Source organism: Capricornis sumatraensis, chromosome 4 (assembly GCF_032405125.1).
Source record: "Capricornis sumatraensis isolate serow.1 chromosome 4, serow.2, whole genome shotgun sequence".
Classification (NCBI taxonomy): Eukaryota; Metazoa; Chordata; class Mammalia; order Artiodactyla; family Bovidae; genus Capricornis; species Capricornis sumatraensis.
In genome coordinates, this window is record NC_091072.1 from 158,538,241 (window position 1) to 158,556,356 (window position 18,116).

The 18,116-nt window shown below is 48.5% G+C and overlaps 1 protein-coding gene across 1 annotated transcript in view; it reads right to left on the reverse strand.

Moving 5' to 3' along the window:
• EFCAB6 (EF-hand calcium binding domain 6) overlaps positions 1–18,116 on the reverse strand; it is a 232,641-nt gene that overhangs the window by 167,440 nt on the left and 47,085 nt on the right. The window contains exons 7-8 of the mRNA XM_068971554.1: positions 7,081–7,217; positions 2,808–2,920 (exon numbers count right to left, since the gene is read on the reverse strand). Coding sequence (XP_068827655.1) covers positions 2,808–2,920; positions 7,081–7,217 — 250 coding nt within the window. The remainder of the gene's footprint in view (positions 1–2,807; positions 2,921–7,080; positions 7,218–18,116) is intronic.

Here is an 18,116-nt window from a genome sequence, read left to right on the forward strand (position 1 = left end):
TCTCCTGCAGTGTCCCCTGAGCCGCCAGGGAAGCCCTTCATGTGAATTAGTATAATATTATTTGGGATTAGCTGAAGATGTACTAACATAGTGGAAAAAAATATGCTCAATCAATGCAAATTTCTTTTGACACAAACTCTACAAGAAAAAAGTTAGGGGAAGAGGATGGTGGATAGAGAAAGAAGGAGAGGAATGTAACGTGAAAAATCAAGGCTCCTACCTTGGAAGAAAACGTAATTCAAGTACAGAATTACTTACAGAACATTTTAATAAGAACACAAATTTATTAAAACAAGAGTTCAATAACAAGATAGTAAAACAGTGAGAGAGGAAAACAAGAGAGTAGGCCAGAGGAAACAACATCATCGACTAAATAAAGGGGACATAGCAACATGGTCCTTAGTGAAAATCAAATTACAGAGGTAGCTAAAAGACCTAAGATGACCCTTATGTGTACAGAGGAAGAAGACAAAGAGAACAAAGCACTTCAAGAGAATGTATTCAATAGAGGAGAGCAAAGCCATTCGACATAAGGATAGTTTCTATCATCAAAATGAATCTGAAAAGTGGAACAGAAGGTTTATTCAAAGATGTATAATATTACTAGTGTTAGAGAGCTGTCTCTCCTTTCCGTATTGAGGTATGAACAGATGCCAGGAATAATGCTGATAGTGGTTATTCCTGGGTGGTAGGGACAGTTTGGTTGTTTATTTTAACTTGTTACTCATCCACATCAGTGCCTGCCTCCCAGGGCTGCAGGAAATACAAAAAGACCCAGTACAGGAGCATGTTCAGCCTGGTGGCTGGCAATGAATGAACACTCTGGAGGCGAGGTCGCTTACCGTGATTACCAAGTTAGGCACATAACCCTACTGGTTTCGAACATCCTCTATAATCAGGCTAGATCCCACCTCCTATCCCACTTGAGCTTAGTGTGCACAGCCCCAGGCTTCTGCCAAACATGTTACCCCCAAGGGGCCTTAGCCCAGAGTGCTCACTCCCCTGGTGCTCATCACACACATCCTGTGAACCCCAGTCCTGCAAAAGTGCCCCCTTAATCAGACATCCTTCTTCCTCCCATGAACGCCATGACACTTCGTTTTTCTCTTCTAGGCATTTAAATAGTATTTTTTTTTTTTGGAACTGAGTGATTCCCTGGTAGCTAGCTGGTAAAGAATCCGCCTGCAATGCAGGAGACACCAGTTTGATTCTTGGGTCAGGAAGATCTGCTGGAGAAGGGAATGGCTACCCACTCCAGTATTCTTGGGCTTCCCTGCTGGCTCAGCTGGTAAAGAATCTGCCTGCAGTGAGGGAGACCTGGGTTCTATCCCAGGGTTGGGAAGATTCGCTGGAGAAAGGAATGGCTACCCAGTCCAGGATTCTGGGCTGGAGAATCCATGGACCGTATAGTCCATGAGGTCACAAAGAGTCGGAGCTTAACAGTTCAAATCTTGACTCTACCACAAACTAGCTATGTTACTTTGGGAAATTCATTTAACACCTCTGAGTCCAAGTTTTCTCCTCTTAAGATATGGGATAATAATATCTACCTCACAAAGCTGTTGAGAAAAAATTGAAAGTTAAGGTTTATAAAGTAACTACACAGAGCACAATAAACAGATGTTTTTTTAAGATTATTTTATGTGACATGCTTTATCTTATCCATCTTATTAAACTATTAACAGGACTAGTCCTATTAACATATATATGTTCATATACCTACAAACACACACACCTGCATGCACACACGCACACACATATTTCTTAAAGTCAAGAGTATTTTACTTGGCTTTGTACTCAGTGAAGGGCCTGTTAGTACAGTGACTTGCAGGTGAGCTAACACAATGTAAAGGATGAAAGGGTCCTTGGCTGGCCATATTGTCTAGTAACTCCCCAAACTAGTAAGGCTTTGAAAAGTAAGAGTCCTGGGGTCTGCTATACACTATCTCGGTTAGTGAAACTGGACTGAAATCTGAGAATTTATAGTTGTTTTTTTTTAAGCTTGCTAGTCAGGCAGATCAGGGAATCAGAGAAAGTAGTCCATGCATATTTGCTGGAATCACTTGTGTTGATCTCAGACAGTGACAACCCATCTTGAATGAGCCAGTCCCACGTGGCAAACCCCTGAGGCAAGAAAACTGCTTGCCTCAAACAACCTAGAGCCTGGAAAGGAGCACCTCCTGCTGTATGTTTCATATGTCTACCCTGGAGGAGCTGGACCCCTGCTCTCTGCAGAACTGTGCAACCCCAGGCATTATGTTCCAGAGGCTGGGATTTCCACCGGCACGAGGAAAGCTTTTCCTTCTCAAGGCTGTATGCCTACATGAGCCTGGCTTTAAGTGTCTGGTATAACTACACCGACTCAACTATTTCCCCTTTTGTATCAAGGTTTGTCCCATCATTAAAAGAGTAGTTACATGTTCACTATCAGTAATTTTTGAAAATACAGAGGTAGCAGAAAGAATCAAATACCCAGAGACGTCCCACTTAAAAGACAATCCATAGTTCAGAGTTCCTTTCTAATCATTTACTGATATCGCACATACATTTGTCCAAGTTATAATTAACTCTGTGAAGATCACTGCTTATGGCTGCACAGTTTACCATGTGGATAAGCTGTGACTCGCTTAACCCTTTCCCTGTTGTCAGACATTTATGTCATCTTACAGATAAGGATGCCATGACTGTCTTGGTGGATAACGCATTTTCCGTATTTTAAAGCACTTCCTCAGGACAGAGTCACAGACGGGGAATTACCAGGCTAAAGGATACTGAAAGCTTTAGCTGTGCACTTTAAAAAGACTGACCTTGACTTCCCGTATTATATTTAAGGTTCAAGTCATTATTTGAACTGAGGTTCTTCAAGAAAACCTTATAATCCACTGCAGCGTCTTTATCAATATCGTAGAGTTGTGCAAACCTAAAGTAGAAACATTCATTAGTATTCAGAAATTATGATACAGAGCATCTAAAAAATGAAGCAGGTTTTTTACTGAGGTACCTTTACACTGGGGCTAGCATTAATTTTAATGCATTTCTCCAGCTAGAGCTAGAAAATAGAAGTAAACCCTAGGAAATGTTACTGCAAGATTTTTAAAATGCAAAATACCCCTGAAACTAGCATACTCAACTATGCCTCAATTAAAAAATAAATTAAACAAATAAAATGCAGATATTTGGTGGGGGCGGCGGGTGGGGGGGCGGAAATCTCACCACTCTGCCTCCAGAGGGCTGTGTATTGGTATGATTGGACAGGAATGTCTTAGGACCCGTGAAAGGAATGCCCTTGCCTGCACCCCTAGGGTCCTCTCCCCTTTCTGGTGGGAGTGGGTGAGGGGCACCTCTGCACCTTTTGCACCAGCAAAAGCAGGTCCCATTTCCTTTAATAATTGGTGGGGGATGGATGTGGGCCATGAGTCAGCATACGATTTCTATAACCAGACAAATCTAGAGCTGGGGGAGGACAGAACACAGCCCAGCTTCTTGAGCAAGTACATCATTTCAGAGAGAGAAGCTGTGCCCAGGATGGCATATCATTTTAAAGCACTTAAAGGTGGGAGGGGGGAGCTTTTCTTGGAGCCTTCTAGGACTTGCATGTATAGAAAGAGAAATTTTTAAAACACTTAAGCAATGTCTCTTCCTGAAATATACAGAGACACTCTTTTTTTAAAATCAAGATAAATGGAATGTTTGGATTCTTTTCTTTGTTCTTTCTAAAATGAAATTTCTATTATTCAAATCTGCCACTTGATAAATGGTTTTCTAGATAATTTCTGCATTATTACATTTATACAAAAAAATTGACAGTTTTTAAATGTTTGGTTATATTGTCTCCATATGTGTTGGTTTCTATAATTATCTAATTTCATGCTGCTTTCTAAAAATTTAGTAATTATCACTTAAAGTATTTGTTATTTTTCTGTTTTCCAAATTTAACAAAGAGTAATGTCGTGTATTCATTTCCATGCATACCTTTTTTTTTTTCCACTTTGGTGAATCCTGCCTATTGTCCTAATAAGAAAAATTATCTTGAGATATGATAACTGCCAGATGTTAACACTGAGACTCCCTAAATAGCTCCATCTTTCATCCATAGACTTTGCCTGGCAAACATAAGCTGTAAGCACAAGAACCCAGAAGGCGGCCCCTGATGGGCTCCTTTCCGAGTTGCCGTCCTGCAAAAAGTCTCCGCTGCTCTGCCGCTCCAGGAAAATGTCAGCATCCTGATTAAAAAAAAAACCCATCACTGGCTCTCCCGCTTCCTGTGAAAACTCAGCATTCCTTCCAACTGGTACTGGCTCAAGAGGATCCCGACCTTTCCTAAAGTTCAGCCCACCGGCGTTCGTAATACCCGCTACACGGTCGCTGAGAACAGGCAGCCACAATCCCATGGTAGTATTTCCTACAGATACAATTCAAAAATGAAGCCTCGGTACTTCCCAAGGATGCAGTATCTCAAAAGCCTTTTTTTTTTTCTAAACAAGAATCAAGGCATTCCCAATCCCAAGTCGGACACATTCCCAAGACACAGCAATAAAGGCCATTTTCCCAGGGACCTGATCTGCAGGCGGGAGAACCCACACGTGTGTAGATGCCCAGGTCAAGACGGCCACATGGGAAGGCTGCCTTCAGGGACAAAGGAAATGCCAATGGACCCATAAACTCTTCAGCACTACCACCTACAACTGCGCCTTGGGCTGCACTCATCTGCCCAGGCAGCAGACTGACCAACTGAATTTGTTTGTTTCTTTGTTTTTCAAGGTCACAAAAATGATTTTACCCGGATTCAAATATTTCGTCAATGCACAGGACGGTAGAGGGGTGCGAGATGGGAAAGGAAGAGGAAACCCCGCGGGTCTCAGGACAGTCGGGCCAGGCGTAGAACCTGGCCGTGATCGTCTCCCCCAGTTCTTGTTGCCACAGGCTGGATGGCATTCTGCAGCCTCAGAGAGCTATTTCTCAGAGAGTAGCGGCACCCGTGGAGTCTTCATGATTATGAGATTATCGCTGTGAAACTAGCACCTACTACGTGCCAGGCACATGGCAGGCACCCTTGGCACATTCCTCCAAGTCCTCCAGCTGGAGAGGCGGGCTCCTGAGTCCCCATGTCTTTAAGAGAACGCTGAATCTCAGAGCGGCCCAGGAGTCTAGGGAGGGCAGACACAGACCTGCCCCCAGGCATGCCTGACTTCAGAGCCCAGCCCACTCCTCCTTCCCTGTGCTCTGATATTAAAGAGAAAGCTGTTAGATAAAAGGAAGGATTCAAAAATGCATTGTGTTTCCTGCTGAAACACTGAAAAGGCAACGCTAATACTGAAGCAGCTTCTCAAGGAAAGAGTATATTCTCCAGCTTCAATAAGAAAAGCATTAAAGCAATTGAAGAAATGGTCTACTTTTGATCTTCCCCATTTCAGTTCTAAAGGAAAGCAATTCTATTATGTTAAGTTCCTCCAGCCTTATCACACAAACAGTATTGTTTTTGAGGCTTAAAAAAAAAATCTCAAATAAAAATTTGTGGAGTTCTTTATTATTCAATACTTGTGAGATAGGGAAACAGACAGTAACATTTTTTATAGATTTACTAGGTTGGGAGACTGCCGTGCCAAACACAAGGTTTATTGTCAAATAAAACACTGTTTTGTATTTTGATTGCCTGTTTTAGAAGAGTGTTGCTTCTGTTCTATAATTGCGTGCACAAAATTATTTAATTTGTTTTGCTTGGATCTTATTCTGGACATTTTCCCAGTCGGAAAGATGTAAAAATTAAAACATCTATTATGTCTTTTATATTCTGAGGTGGATTATAAAGAGAAAAAGAAGAAGAAAATATTCAAAAGACTCAGAAATATCCATATTTTAAATCTCCAAGCTTTCTATGCCCTGCCATGGTCTGTGAGGCTGTTGTCATATGCCCTCCAGTCCTCCTTGCTCTGGGAGCAAATTCCTTCCTAACAGAGGCAACATTGTCTTTATTTAATAAAACAATGTAAGCAACCACAAGGGCCCATTTTACTAGCTATTTATAACTCTGGTGTGATGTGAAACCCTTAGGCTCAGGGAGAAATAATCAGGCTTGGTACTTTTGTTAATGGCCTGGAGGGTGCTGAGAAAATCGGGAAAAGGCAGGAAATCGATGAGGACCTCTTGACTGAGATTACATATGGGCGCCCCCTCCAGAGGCTTCCATTCAAAAGTCAGATAGCCACAAAATCTGAGCATTTGGCTTCTTCTACATGATCTAGAGCTTATTGGAGGCTCAAAAAATGTGCCGCTTCCACACACTGCCCTCAAGTCAGGAGCAGGTGGCCGCGGTTTTCAAATGCCATGGAGCAGCTCCTGTATTCCCCCAGCTCTGCCATGCCCGTCCCAACCTCGGCAACCATAGTTCTCAAAGGAAAAGTCGGTTTCTGTTGCTATATCAGGATGGAGGGCCAAGAAGGAGCGCAGCAACCAAAGAATGAACGGTGAAATTTTCACTCTTCTCCTAACCCCAGGCCCGGAGCAGGAATCATCTGGGAACCGGAATCCCGGGCGGCGGAGGGCGTGGTGCCGAGCAGGCAGAGGGAGACCCTGGTGATGGATGGCTCAAATAATCGAGATGTGTTTGGAGCTGCAGGCCAACTGACTCTCACCCGAGGTAGGCTGGAGCAATTGGAACCGTTAGCTCTCATTTTTGAGAATTTGCGGAGAGCTTCAGGAACATGGGAGAAACGTTGACTGGGTATCTCTTTTAAAAATGGTCAAGACAGGGACTTCCCTGGTGGTACGGTGGCTAAGACGCTGCACCTCTCAATGCAGGGGGCCTGGGTTCGATCCCTGGTCAGGGAACTAGATCCCACGTGCTGTAACTAAGAGTTCATATCCTAAAACTAAGACCTGGCACAGTCACATAAATAAATAACATAAATATTAAAAAATAATCCAGTGTCAGAACTATTTAAAAAAAAGAAAAAGAAAACAGTCAAGACAGAGAAGGCGGGAGGGAAGACGCTGCCTGGATCCAGTAAACCTGACAAGTCCCATTTTGAAACTGCCTGCGCTTCTGCTGAGCAGCATCTCAGCGTACCTGTGCTTACTTACTTTTTGTATTCCTCATCTTTCATCTTCAAACAGAAGGTCTCCAGAACCCTCCTCAGCTCGTGTGGCTGGACCAGACCAGTCGTGTTAACATCAATGAGCATAAGGGCTTTGATGACGGTTTTAATGTTTTTGAAAATCTGTGTATAAAAAGCGATTTAGGAGAAGTCAAAAGATCCAGTGTTAAAAATCAGGATGGTAATAAAACATTGGGAGGGTGAACGTGTTTAAACACTTCTTGTAAAATAAAATGTTTCCAAAGACGCACACTCGTTGATATTGCAAAATGACTCATCTACGGAAAAAAGGACACTTTCCATTTCTTGAATGTTTTCAAAGCAATTTTCTCTATAAATTGGTCTTAGTAAGTTGAGGAAAAAACTCTTTCTGATGTAAAGTGGTAGGTCTCATACACAATTCATTCCCTTGTAAGAGCCATACAAAAAATCTTTTTTGTTACTTGATACTTTAAAACTATAGTTCTGGCATAGCTGGACGTGGACAATTTTTATTTTTCATAGCCATATGCAAACTATTTTTACTAGGAGCTAGAAAAATATGAGTATATATTTCAACCCCCTCTGAATTTTTAAAAGACATTACAGGAAAAGTTTTATAGCAATCTTGCCCAAATCTTTCCCAAATTCAGCAAATGCATATTTATTGAGCATGTGAACCTGAAAGGCATTTGGTAAGGCCCCAGGGAAACAGGGCTGTTTGCTGGCCGTAAGCTACTTCTGTGTGGAGGAGAGAAACAGCTCAACGTGGGGTTTGGGGCTTGGGGCTCAACGTGCCAAGGCCAGAACCACATGAGTGAGTCCTACAGAGCCCCACAAAGGAAGCACCATTTCCCCACTTTAAGTTAAAACTGAGGTTGAGGAGGCTGCACGAGTTACCCATCATCGCCTGGTTAGACGACAATGATGCTGAGGGTCCAACCCCCAGCATCCACGGTCCATGGATCAAGTCCATCCCCAAGCCTCACCTCCCGCAGAGACAAGAAGACATGTAAACAAACGTTGCCCAAGATAGGAACCATGGGAACAAGAGCCCAACACCAGAGACAGACAAAGGAGGAGCTGTGGGTCTTCACAGAGGAGGACAAGCACCTCCAGCGGAGCCCCCCGGGGGCCTTCCTGCAGGAGGTGGCATCTGAGCTAGGAGGAGAGGACAGTGAGTGCAGCGGATGGGACGGCAGGCTTGTGCAGGAAGGGTGATGAACGTCCGGTCCAGCCGGATCCTGGGAGGCCTGACTCCACATCCCACTCCAGATCAGACCAAGTCCAGCCCGGACGCAGAGGGGAGCCAGTGCACCGCAAGGAGGGGCTTAGGGAAGGCTGCAAGATGGACAGGGCTGCTCCCAATTTCCTCAACAGCTCGGCCGACTGCCCCCTTTACTGCTCCCTTTGACCTGAAGGAGCCCCCTGGCAGCCCGCCCACCCCAGGGTGAACGCCTTGGGGATCTCACCAGAGGAAGCACTGGGCTGGAGGGGGCATGGCCTTGTCCCTGGCTCCTCCTGGCCGGGTCATCTTGTCCCCTCCGCTGCCCCGCCCGGAGGACATCAGCCCTGCACACCTGCCCTGCCTCAGCACCGTTCGTGCTGTCCACGCGGACAACCTCTGACTCAGCCCTGCGTCCTCCTCCCGTCTGGAGGTCACCTCCCTGCTCACACTCACCCCTTGTCACCAATAAGTACTGCTCTCCAAAACCAAGCCTCACATCCAAGGACCCCCTAACTTTCAGCTCCCTTCCCTGAGGGCTGACCCCCTACAACCTTCTTCCCTCCACGGCCCCGCCACACTCCATCTTTATACCCCTACCACGGTCCATCTTCAGACTTCCCTTGTGGCTCAGCTGGTAAAGAATCCGCCTGCAGTGCAGGAGACCTGGGTTCGGTGCCTGGGTTAGGAAGATCCCCTGGAGAAGAGAAAGGCTCCCCACTCCAGTATTCTGGCCTGGAGAATTCCATGGGCTGTACAGTCCATGCGGTCGCAGAGTCGGATACGACTGAGCGACTTTCACGGTCCATCTTTATAGTGACGCACTACCTCCGTTCTCCACCCGCCCCCTCCGCCTGCCTCCTCCTGTCTGGGCGAGACCCTAACACTGGCCAAATCCTACTCACAGCCTCTTCCAAGTGCCTGATGTGGCCGGAGAGGACAGGCCACGGAGCCCTACCTGGGTCCCCTCACTCGAGACACCAACCCCGCCTGTAGCGGGTGCGTGGGAATCCTTGTCTCCGCTCCCCACTGTCTCTGCTCTTCACCTCCCTTCCCATCCGCCTCCTTCCTCCATCACAGATAACCTTCCTCCTTACTTACAGGGAAAACAGAAGCCACTGGAACCCAATGCCCTGTGCTTCTGCACCCAGGGACCGGGTCCCGTCCTCCACACCCAGGGATAGTTCCTGTCCTCGGCACCCAGGGACCAGTCCCATCCTGCTTCGGACGCCGACCCTGCTGCCCTCACGCACATGATGATGTCCAGTACCTGAACCACCTTAGAAGGGAGACCTCCCTCCTTGCCTGGCCTCTGCCTCTAAGAGCCACTTCTTCCCTTGTGCAGAAATCCCCCCGGAAGAGCTGTCTGTGCTTTCTGTCGCCAGTGTCTCCCCTGTAGCCGGTGGGCTCTGTCCCCACCACCGCACAGAGACTGTGACCTTGTCGGGGTGGTGGCCTGGCCAGGTCCAGGGTCTCCTGGGGCCCATCTTGCTGCCCACGCGTCAGCCCTCCACCCGGCTCAGCGCCCCCTCCTCTGGGCGCACATTTCCACCCCGGCTTCTGCACCCGTTCCAGGTTCTCCTTGGCTTCCTGCTTGGGCTTGGTCTGCTCCTTGCAGGTCCCTCTGAAGTCTGGGCAGCCACAGACTTAGGCCCTGGGTCTCCTGGCTTGTCTAACCACACTCCCGCCCGGTGGCCCTGGCCTTGGCCTTCGTAACCAGGATGGCTCCAGCCGTCTGTCTCCAGCTCTGGCCTTGCCTCTCAGCTCTAGTCAGGTTGTCCCCCTTGAGAGTCCAGCAGACACCGGCTCCGCCTGTCCCACTGTGGCAGGGCTGCCCACCAGATTCTCTTCTCACACCCGTGTTTGGTCCCAAGAGCCCAGCAGCCCTCCCGTGATGACTTTTCTGGGTTCCAGCCTGTGTCTCTGCCTCGCACCCTTGGGCTGGGCTGGGCTGGGCTGGGCTGGTGGGACCACCTCCCACCTGGGCTCCCTGTGTCCACGCCCAACCTACGGCTGAGGCTCTAGCAGCAGCAGGGGGCCTGTGTATCCAGGGCCAGGCACATACCCCTTTGCCTACAGCCCGCCCACCACTCTGATCCCTCCAGGTCAAAGGCCAGGGCCCCGCAGACTGGCTCCTGGCAGTGATCCTGCCTTGTCCCGGTCCCTGCCGCTCCTCAGGAGTGCCAGCCAGGCGACTCTGGCCTCAGGAACATCTGCTCTTCCTTCTGCCCAGAACTTTCCTCCCCAGACACCGACTGGCTCTTCCCTTGCTTCTCTCGGAGTTTGGTCCATGTGTCATCTTACCCAAAAGCCTTCCCCTGACCCCACGCCCAGCCCTCATCTTCCTGGTACTCCTCACAACTAATTTCAAGCCTGTCTTTACTGCCTGTCTCTCCCTCAGGGATGTGGGCTCCCTGAGAGCAGGGTTCTGTCGACCACGTCACCCCCGGAGTCTAGAGCACCTGCCTCAGCAGAGTGAACGAATGAATGAATCCAGCTTCTTTGCACCTGCTTGGGAGAAAGCCACACTCTGAGGAAGCTGTGTTCTATGTCTGCGAACACACCTCCCTGGAGCCAACCCTGAGAGCAATAAGGATTACATTCAGTGCAATCAAGGCTACGGTAACAGGATCATTGAATAAATAGTCATTGGATTTTGTCACGTGCCAAGCCCAGTGCTAACCCGTATACACGTCTCCCACTTCTACCGACTGGAGGTCCTTGGCTGAACCGAGCTCAGTATTCAAAACCCAGAAGACCAAGCCCAGAGCTGCCTGGACAGCATGGGCTGCCGCGAAAGGGCTCGAGCATGTCCACTCTCAGCTCCACCCCTTTGTCTGAAAGCATGAAGCCCCAGCCACTAGGGCACTTGTGGCCTAGGCCAAAAAAAAAAAGAAAAAAACAACCCTCAGCACTCTGTCCGATGCCAAGTCCTGATTCACCTCTTCTGGTAAAACGGGAGGATGGGAGGCGATGTGCTTTTTTAAAAAACCCGAAGCGACCCATATGGGCCCCGCGGGGAAAGCAGGGAGCTGCAGAGCTGGCACGGAGCGCACACCCAACCGGAGGTATGTCTCCCAGTCTCGCATCGCTTGTCAGACTGACGCTTGGCAGCGTCTTGGCGGAGCTGCAGATGGTGAGGTTTATCAGAGGCCCCGGAGCTGGGGCCGCGGCGTGAGGGCTGCTCCCACACTGGACGGAAGGAGAAGCGGCCCGAAGGGAAGGAAGGGCCTGCCCTGCCCCAGCCCACTGCCCTCGCACTTGAGGAGGGAGACGAGGACAGGGAGAGGGGCAGGGAGACCAGGCGGACCGCGGGGGAGCCCCCGGCTCCTCTCTGGGCCGGCCAGACGCCCGCCGCTTGGGCTCAGCCGGGACACGTCAGCATCAAGAGTCCCTGCCTCTGAGCCCCCTGCTCCCCACAACCCACCCCACACCGAGTGCCTTCACGTCACAGGCCCTCTGGGGTCTCTTCAACCACAGCCCAGAGCCCTGGACAACCTGACCCCACGACCTCCTGCCCTCACCCGGCCCCCCCCAGCGACACAGGCCAGCCTGCGCTTTCTCTTCCGGGGAGGCTTCTGCACGCCCGGCTTCCTCCGCACGACGGGTTCCCTTGAGGCCCTCATTCAGGTCTTGGCCCCAGAGGCCTTCCCCATGGCCTGCACAAAAGCGCGCCTCCTCCCTTTCCTCCTGCGCGTTCGCCCACACCTGGACGTGTCAGATTTCCTTTGATCGCCTTCCTTATTTACTGACGCGTAAACGCCAGGGAGGGGGTTTCAGTTTCACTCGCTGCTGTGTCCTCAGGCTTAGAACAGTCCCCAGACAGAGCGGGTGCTTAGAAACACTTGCACAGTGAGCTCGCTGCGGTCACTGCTGCCCAGATGCACTCCTGGCCCTGCCCCTGCCCAGTCTGGTTATCCTGACTGCACCTCGACCCATCACTGTCCCCCTGACTTCCACCTTGACATCCTGGTGTAGCCCTGCCTGAAAGGGGTACCCAGCTCCTCCCCCCAGGAGGGGACCTCCCCACTCTATGCCTGACCTCGGCTCTCCAGGAGATCCATCACCCTTCACTTCCCCCTGGCTTCCCAGGGCGGGAGCTCAGAGAGGGCCAAGTCCATGGTGGGAGAAAAAGGCTGTGCAGCTTATAACAAGGGAAGGGCCTCCTTCCAAACCCAGCTTCTCAGAAAGGAGAGGGTGCTCTCCTGGCGCAGCTCTGGGGCCTGTGGGAGAAGAGCTCCCTGCGCTCCGTGTGTGTGTGCCAAGTACATGCTAAGTAGTTTCAGCCGTGTCCGACTCTTTGTGACCCCATGGACTGTAGCCCACCAGGCTCCTCTGTCCATGGGATTCTCCAGGCAAGGATACTGGCGTGGGTTGCCATGCCCTCCTCCAGGGGATCTTCCCAACCCAGGGACTGAACCTGCCTCTCTTGCGTCTCCTGCGTTGGCAGGCGGGTGGGTTCCTTACCACTAGTGCCCCCTGGGAAGCCCTCCTGCACTCCAGGTCCTGCAGCCTCTTGCCTGCAGCCTCTTTCTGTATGCTGGAAAGCTAGGAGTGATTTGTACCTATGTAAGTGGTTGGGGGAAAAAAAATCGAAAGAAGGGTATTCTGTGACACGTGGAGGTTATTTACGAGTTTCAAATTTTAAGACCCAAAAGTAGACTTTAATGGCACCCAGCCACACCTGTTCATTTGTGTAAGTTTCCTCCAGAGGCTCCCCTACAGAAGCAGAGTTGAGCACCCAGGCTGAACAGTCTGGCTGACCAGGATAAAAATATTGGCCATCTTCACAGACGTTCGCGATCCTGTTCCACTCCCTCGCCTGCACCCCCACGGGGGTCTCAGGCAGCATCAGGTGCACAGACCGAAGCAGCTTTAAAAAGGGGCGGGGGGGGCGCTTCCCTGGTGGTCCAGTGGTTGAGAATCCACCTTGCAAGGCAGGGGATGCAGGTTCAATCCCTGGTCGGGGAACTGAGTTCCCACAGGCCTCAGGGCAATTAAGTCAACACACCTCAACTAGAGAGCTGGTGCAAAAGATCCACGTGGCGCAGCGAAGATCCTGAGTGGTAACTGAGACCCCACACAGCCAAATAAATAAATATTTCAAAAATAAGTAAATAAGAAGAAAACCAAAATGATAGCTAATTATGACTCTGAGTTAAAGACTTGGGAGCCAGAAAATGGCCTGAGGCTCTCGAAAGACCTGCCCCCTAAGTCTACTCTACTCCTCCCAGCCACTTGCCCCATCTCCTGCCCCAGACTCAGTCCCCACTCCATTCTGGGTGGTCAGGGGCCTGGCCAAGAGCCTTCTTGTCAAGCTCTGAGCCCTGTGCCAGGCTTCGGAGTGCACAGCTCTGCCCAGCTGTGCCCCGGCCCCCGTGGCCCCTGCAGCACCACGGCCCCTGTGAGAAGGCAGCATCTAACCCTCTTCTTGGCCTCAGAGTCCCCATCTAGGGAGATGACTGAGCCCAGGAGGTGGTGAAGAACCAAGCAATCCAGGGACGGGAACCACGGAGAAGATGCACTAACAAGGCTGGAGTCTGCCCTCTGGACAGCAGGGTTGGGAGAAGCCGGAGAGAAAGCCTTAAAGGTCTGAAGTGTGGCTACATAAACCAGGACACACTCACCAAACATTTCAAGAAAAGGAAAAAAAAAGCCCCATTCCACAGAAAAGCGTGAGTCGCTCAGTTGTGTTCGACTCTGTGTGACCCCACAGACTGTGGCCCTCCAGGCTCCTCTGTCCATGGGATTCTCCAAGCAAGAATACTGGAGTGGGTTGCCATTTCCCTCTCCAGGGAATCTTCCCAGCCCGGGTCTCCTGCATTGCAGGCAGACATGTTACTGTCTGTGCCACCAGGGAAGCCCACGCAAGAGTGAAGTGAAAAAAGAAGGAAGCAATTACTTTGGGGGAGGGGGGATGATAGGAGCAAAATTAAATTAAAATTTTCTCCAAAAGACTTGCATGAACTCATAGAGGACAGACTCACGAATGTTACTATAAGGAGCAGAGAATGTCTGCCGTGAAGAGTAAAGCCAAGGAGGAATGGGGACAAGAAACCTCCTTCAGAGGCGGTAGCAACCACGGAATACCAAAGTGCCCCAGGCTGCCATCATTCTGGTAACCTTGGAACAGAGACCTGACTCCTTGCAACTCCAGTGTTCTCATCTGTGAAATGGGAATGAGTGAGCACTGCGTCAGAGTGCACAGATGAAATGAGCTCACGTGCGCAGGTGCCTCACTGGGAACAGACTCAATAGACGGTGGTCTGATAGGGATCACTGATCAAGACCAAAGGCTGAGGACAGAGATAGATATAACCAGATGGCCACACACACACATGCTGCAGAATAGCAACTGGCTGAATCAGCGCTACTGCCCCACTCAGGCAACTCGTCTACTTCCTTCCCTTCCCCACCGCCCAACCTAGGTTAACAGAAGCCTGAGAGAGCAGAAGGTCACAAGTGGACAGGAGTCTAGGGCCAAGAATGGGGCCTGGATCAATGGATAATTGTCAAGTGGATGAAGGTATGGATGATGGATGGATAGATGGATGATGGATGGATGAATGGATGATGGGTAGATGGATAGATGATGGATGGAGGGATGAACAGATAGAAGGATGGATGGACGAATATAGATAGATGGACAGATGGAGGGGATAGATGGCTATATGCATGCATAGATTAATGGAGAGAAAAATGGATGGATGGATGGATGGATCAGTGATTGCATCATTCGTGGGGAAGAAGCATTGGTAAGCCAACAAAATCCTTGTACAGACAGGACAGGTGCCTGCAGAAGGGCAGATAGGCATGCCATTTCTGGGGACACAGTGATCTGCTCTACACTCTCCCAGGGGGAGGAACTGAGAACTGAATAGAGACACCAGAGCAGGAGGGGCAGATTAGAGCAGTCTGTGTGACTATTATTGGCATGGACAGGATATGTGAATTTTCCATGAGTTAAGTGGAGAAGAAGAAAGGCAGAAGGCTAACAGTGAAGTACCAGGAAGAAAATTAAGAAAACAATCCCATTTACCAGCACCTCAAAAAAGAATAAAAATACCTAGGAATAAACCTACCTCAGGGGGCGAAAAACCTGTACTCCAAAATAGTTCTCAGACACCGATGAAAGAAATTGAAGATGACACAAACAGATGGAAAGACAAACCATGTTGTTGGATTGGAAGAATCAATATTATCAAAATGACCATACTCTCCAAGGCAATTAACAGAGTCAATGCAATCCCTATCAAAATACCAATGGCATTTTTTTTTTTTTTGCAGAACTAGAACAAAATAATTTTTAAATTTGTAGGGAAACACACAAAAGACCCCAAATAGCCAAAACAATCTTGAGAAAGAAGAACAGAATTGGAGGAATCATGCGCCCTGACTTCAGACTATACTACAAAGCTGCTGTAATCAAAACAGTATGGTACTGACGGAAAAACAGAATCACAGTGGAATAGGGGAGAGAGCCCTGAAATAAACCCACACACTTACGGTCAATCTACAAAAAGAGAGACAAGCATATCTAATGGAGAAAAGACAGACTCTTCAATAACTGGTGCTGGAAAACTGGACAGCTACATCTAAAGTGGAGGTGATGGAATTCCAGTTGAGCTGTTTCAACTCCCGAAAGATGATGCTGTGAAAGTGCTGCACTCAATATGCCAGCAAATTTGGAAAACTCAGCAGTGGCTCCAGGACTGGAAAAGGTCAGTTTTCATTCCAATCCCTAAGAAAGGCAATGCCAAAGAATGCTCAAACTACCGCACAATTGCACTCATCTCACATGCTAGTAAAGTAATGATCAAAATTCTCCAAGCCAGACTTCAGCAATATGTGAACCGTGAACTCCCTGATGTTCAAGCTGGTTTTTGAAAAGGCAGAGGAACCAGGGATCAAATTGCCAACATCTGCTGGATCATGGAAAAAGCAAGAGAGTTCCAGAAAAACATCTATTTCTGCTTTATTGACTATGCCAAAGCCTTTGACTGTGTGGATCACAATAAACTGTGGAAAATTCTGAAAGAGCTGGTCATACCAGACCACCTAACCTGCCTCTTGAGAAATCTGTATGCAGGCCAGGAAGCAACAGTTCGAACTGGACATGGAACAACAGACTGGTTCCAAATAGGAAAAGGAGTGCGTCAAAGCTGTATATTATCACCCTGCTTATTTAACTTCTATGCAGAGTACATCATGAGAAATGCTGGACTGGAAGAAACACAAGCTGGAATCAAGATTGCCGGGAGAAATATCAATCACCTCAGATATGCAGATGACACCACCCTTATGGCAGAAAGTGAAGAGGAGCTAAAAAGCCTCCTGATGAAAGTGAAAGAGGAGAGTGAAAAAGTTGGCTTAAAGCTCAACATTCAGAAAACGAAGATCATGGCATCCGGTCCCATCACTTCATGGGAAATAGATGGGGAAACAGGAGAGACAGTGTCAGACTTTATTTTGGGGGGTCCAAAATCACTGCAGATGGTGACTGCAGCCATGAAATTAAAAGATGCTTACTCCTTGGAAGAAAAGTTATGACCAATCTAGATAGTATATTCAAAAGCAGAGACATTACTTTGCCGACTAAGGTCCGTCTAGTCAAGGCTATGGATTTTCCTATGGTCATGTATGGCTGTGAGAGTTGGACTGTGAAGAAGGCTGAGCACCGAAGAATTGATGCTTTTGAACTGAGGTGTTGGAGAAGACTCTTGAGGGTCCCTTGGACTGCAAGGAGATCCAACCAGCCCATTCTGTAGGAGATCAACCCTGGGATTTCTTTGGAAGGAATGATGCTAAAGCTGAAGCTCCAGTACTTTGTCCACCTCATGCGAACAGCTGACTCATTGGAAAAGACTCTGATGCTGGGAGAGATTGGGGGCAGGAGGAGAAGGGGACGACTGAGGATGAGATGGCTGGATGGCATCACGGACTCGATGGACGTGAGTCTGAGTGAACTCCGGGACATGGTGATGGCGTGGTGCGATTCATGGGGTCACAAAGAGTCGGACACGACTGAGCGACTGAACTGACTGACTGACTGACATCTAAAGGAGTGAAATTAGAACATTCCTTAACACCGTATACAAAAAGAAACGCAAAATAGACGAGATGTAGACCGGATATAGACCTAAATGTAAGATTGGATCTTATAAAATTTATTGAGGAAAACATAGGCAGAACACTCATTGACATAAATCACAGCAATAATTTTTGGATCCATCTCCTAAAGCAAAGAAAATGAAAGCAAAAATTAGTAAATGGGACCTAATTAAACTTAAAGGCTTTTGCATAGCAAAAGAAGGGGCTTCCCAGGTCGTGCTAGTGGCAAAGAACCCACCTGCCAATGCAGGAGACAAGAGACTCGGGTTCAATCCCTGGGTCAGGGAGATCCCCTGGAGGAGGGTATGGCAACCCACTTCAGTATTCTTGCCTGGAGAATCCTATGCATAGAGGTGCCTATGGCCTATATATAGTCTATAGGGTTGCAAAGAGTCAGACACCACTGAAGAGACTTGGCACGCACACATGGCACAGCAAAAAAAAAAAAAAAAAAACCATCAACAAAACAAAAAGACAACCTACTGAATGGGAGAAAATATTGGCAAATGATAATGACTGATAAGGGATTAATGGCCAGCATATACAAGCAGCTCATACAACTCAATATAAAAAAACAAATGACTCGATGAAAAAATGGGCAGAAGAACTGAGTAGGCATTTTTCCAAAGAGGATATGCAGATGGTCAACAGGCTGATGAAAAGATGCTCAATATCACTAATCAGTAGGGAAACGCAAATCAAACCCA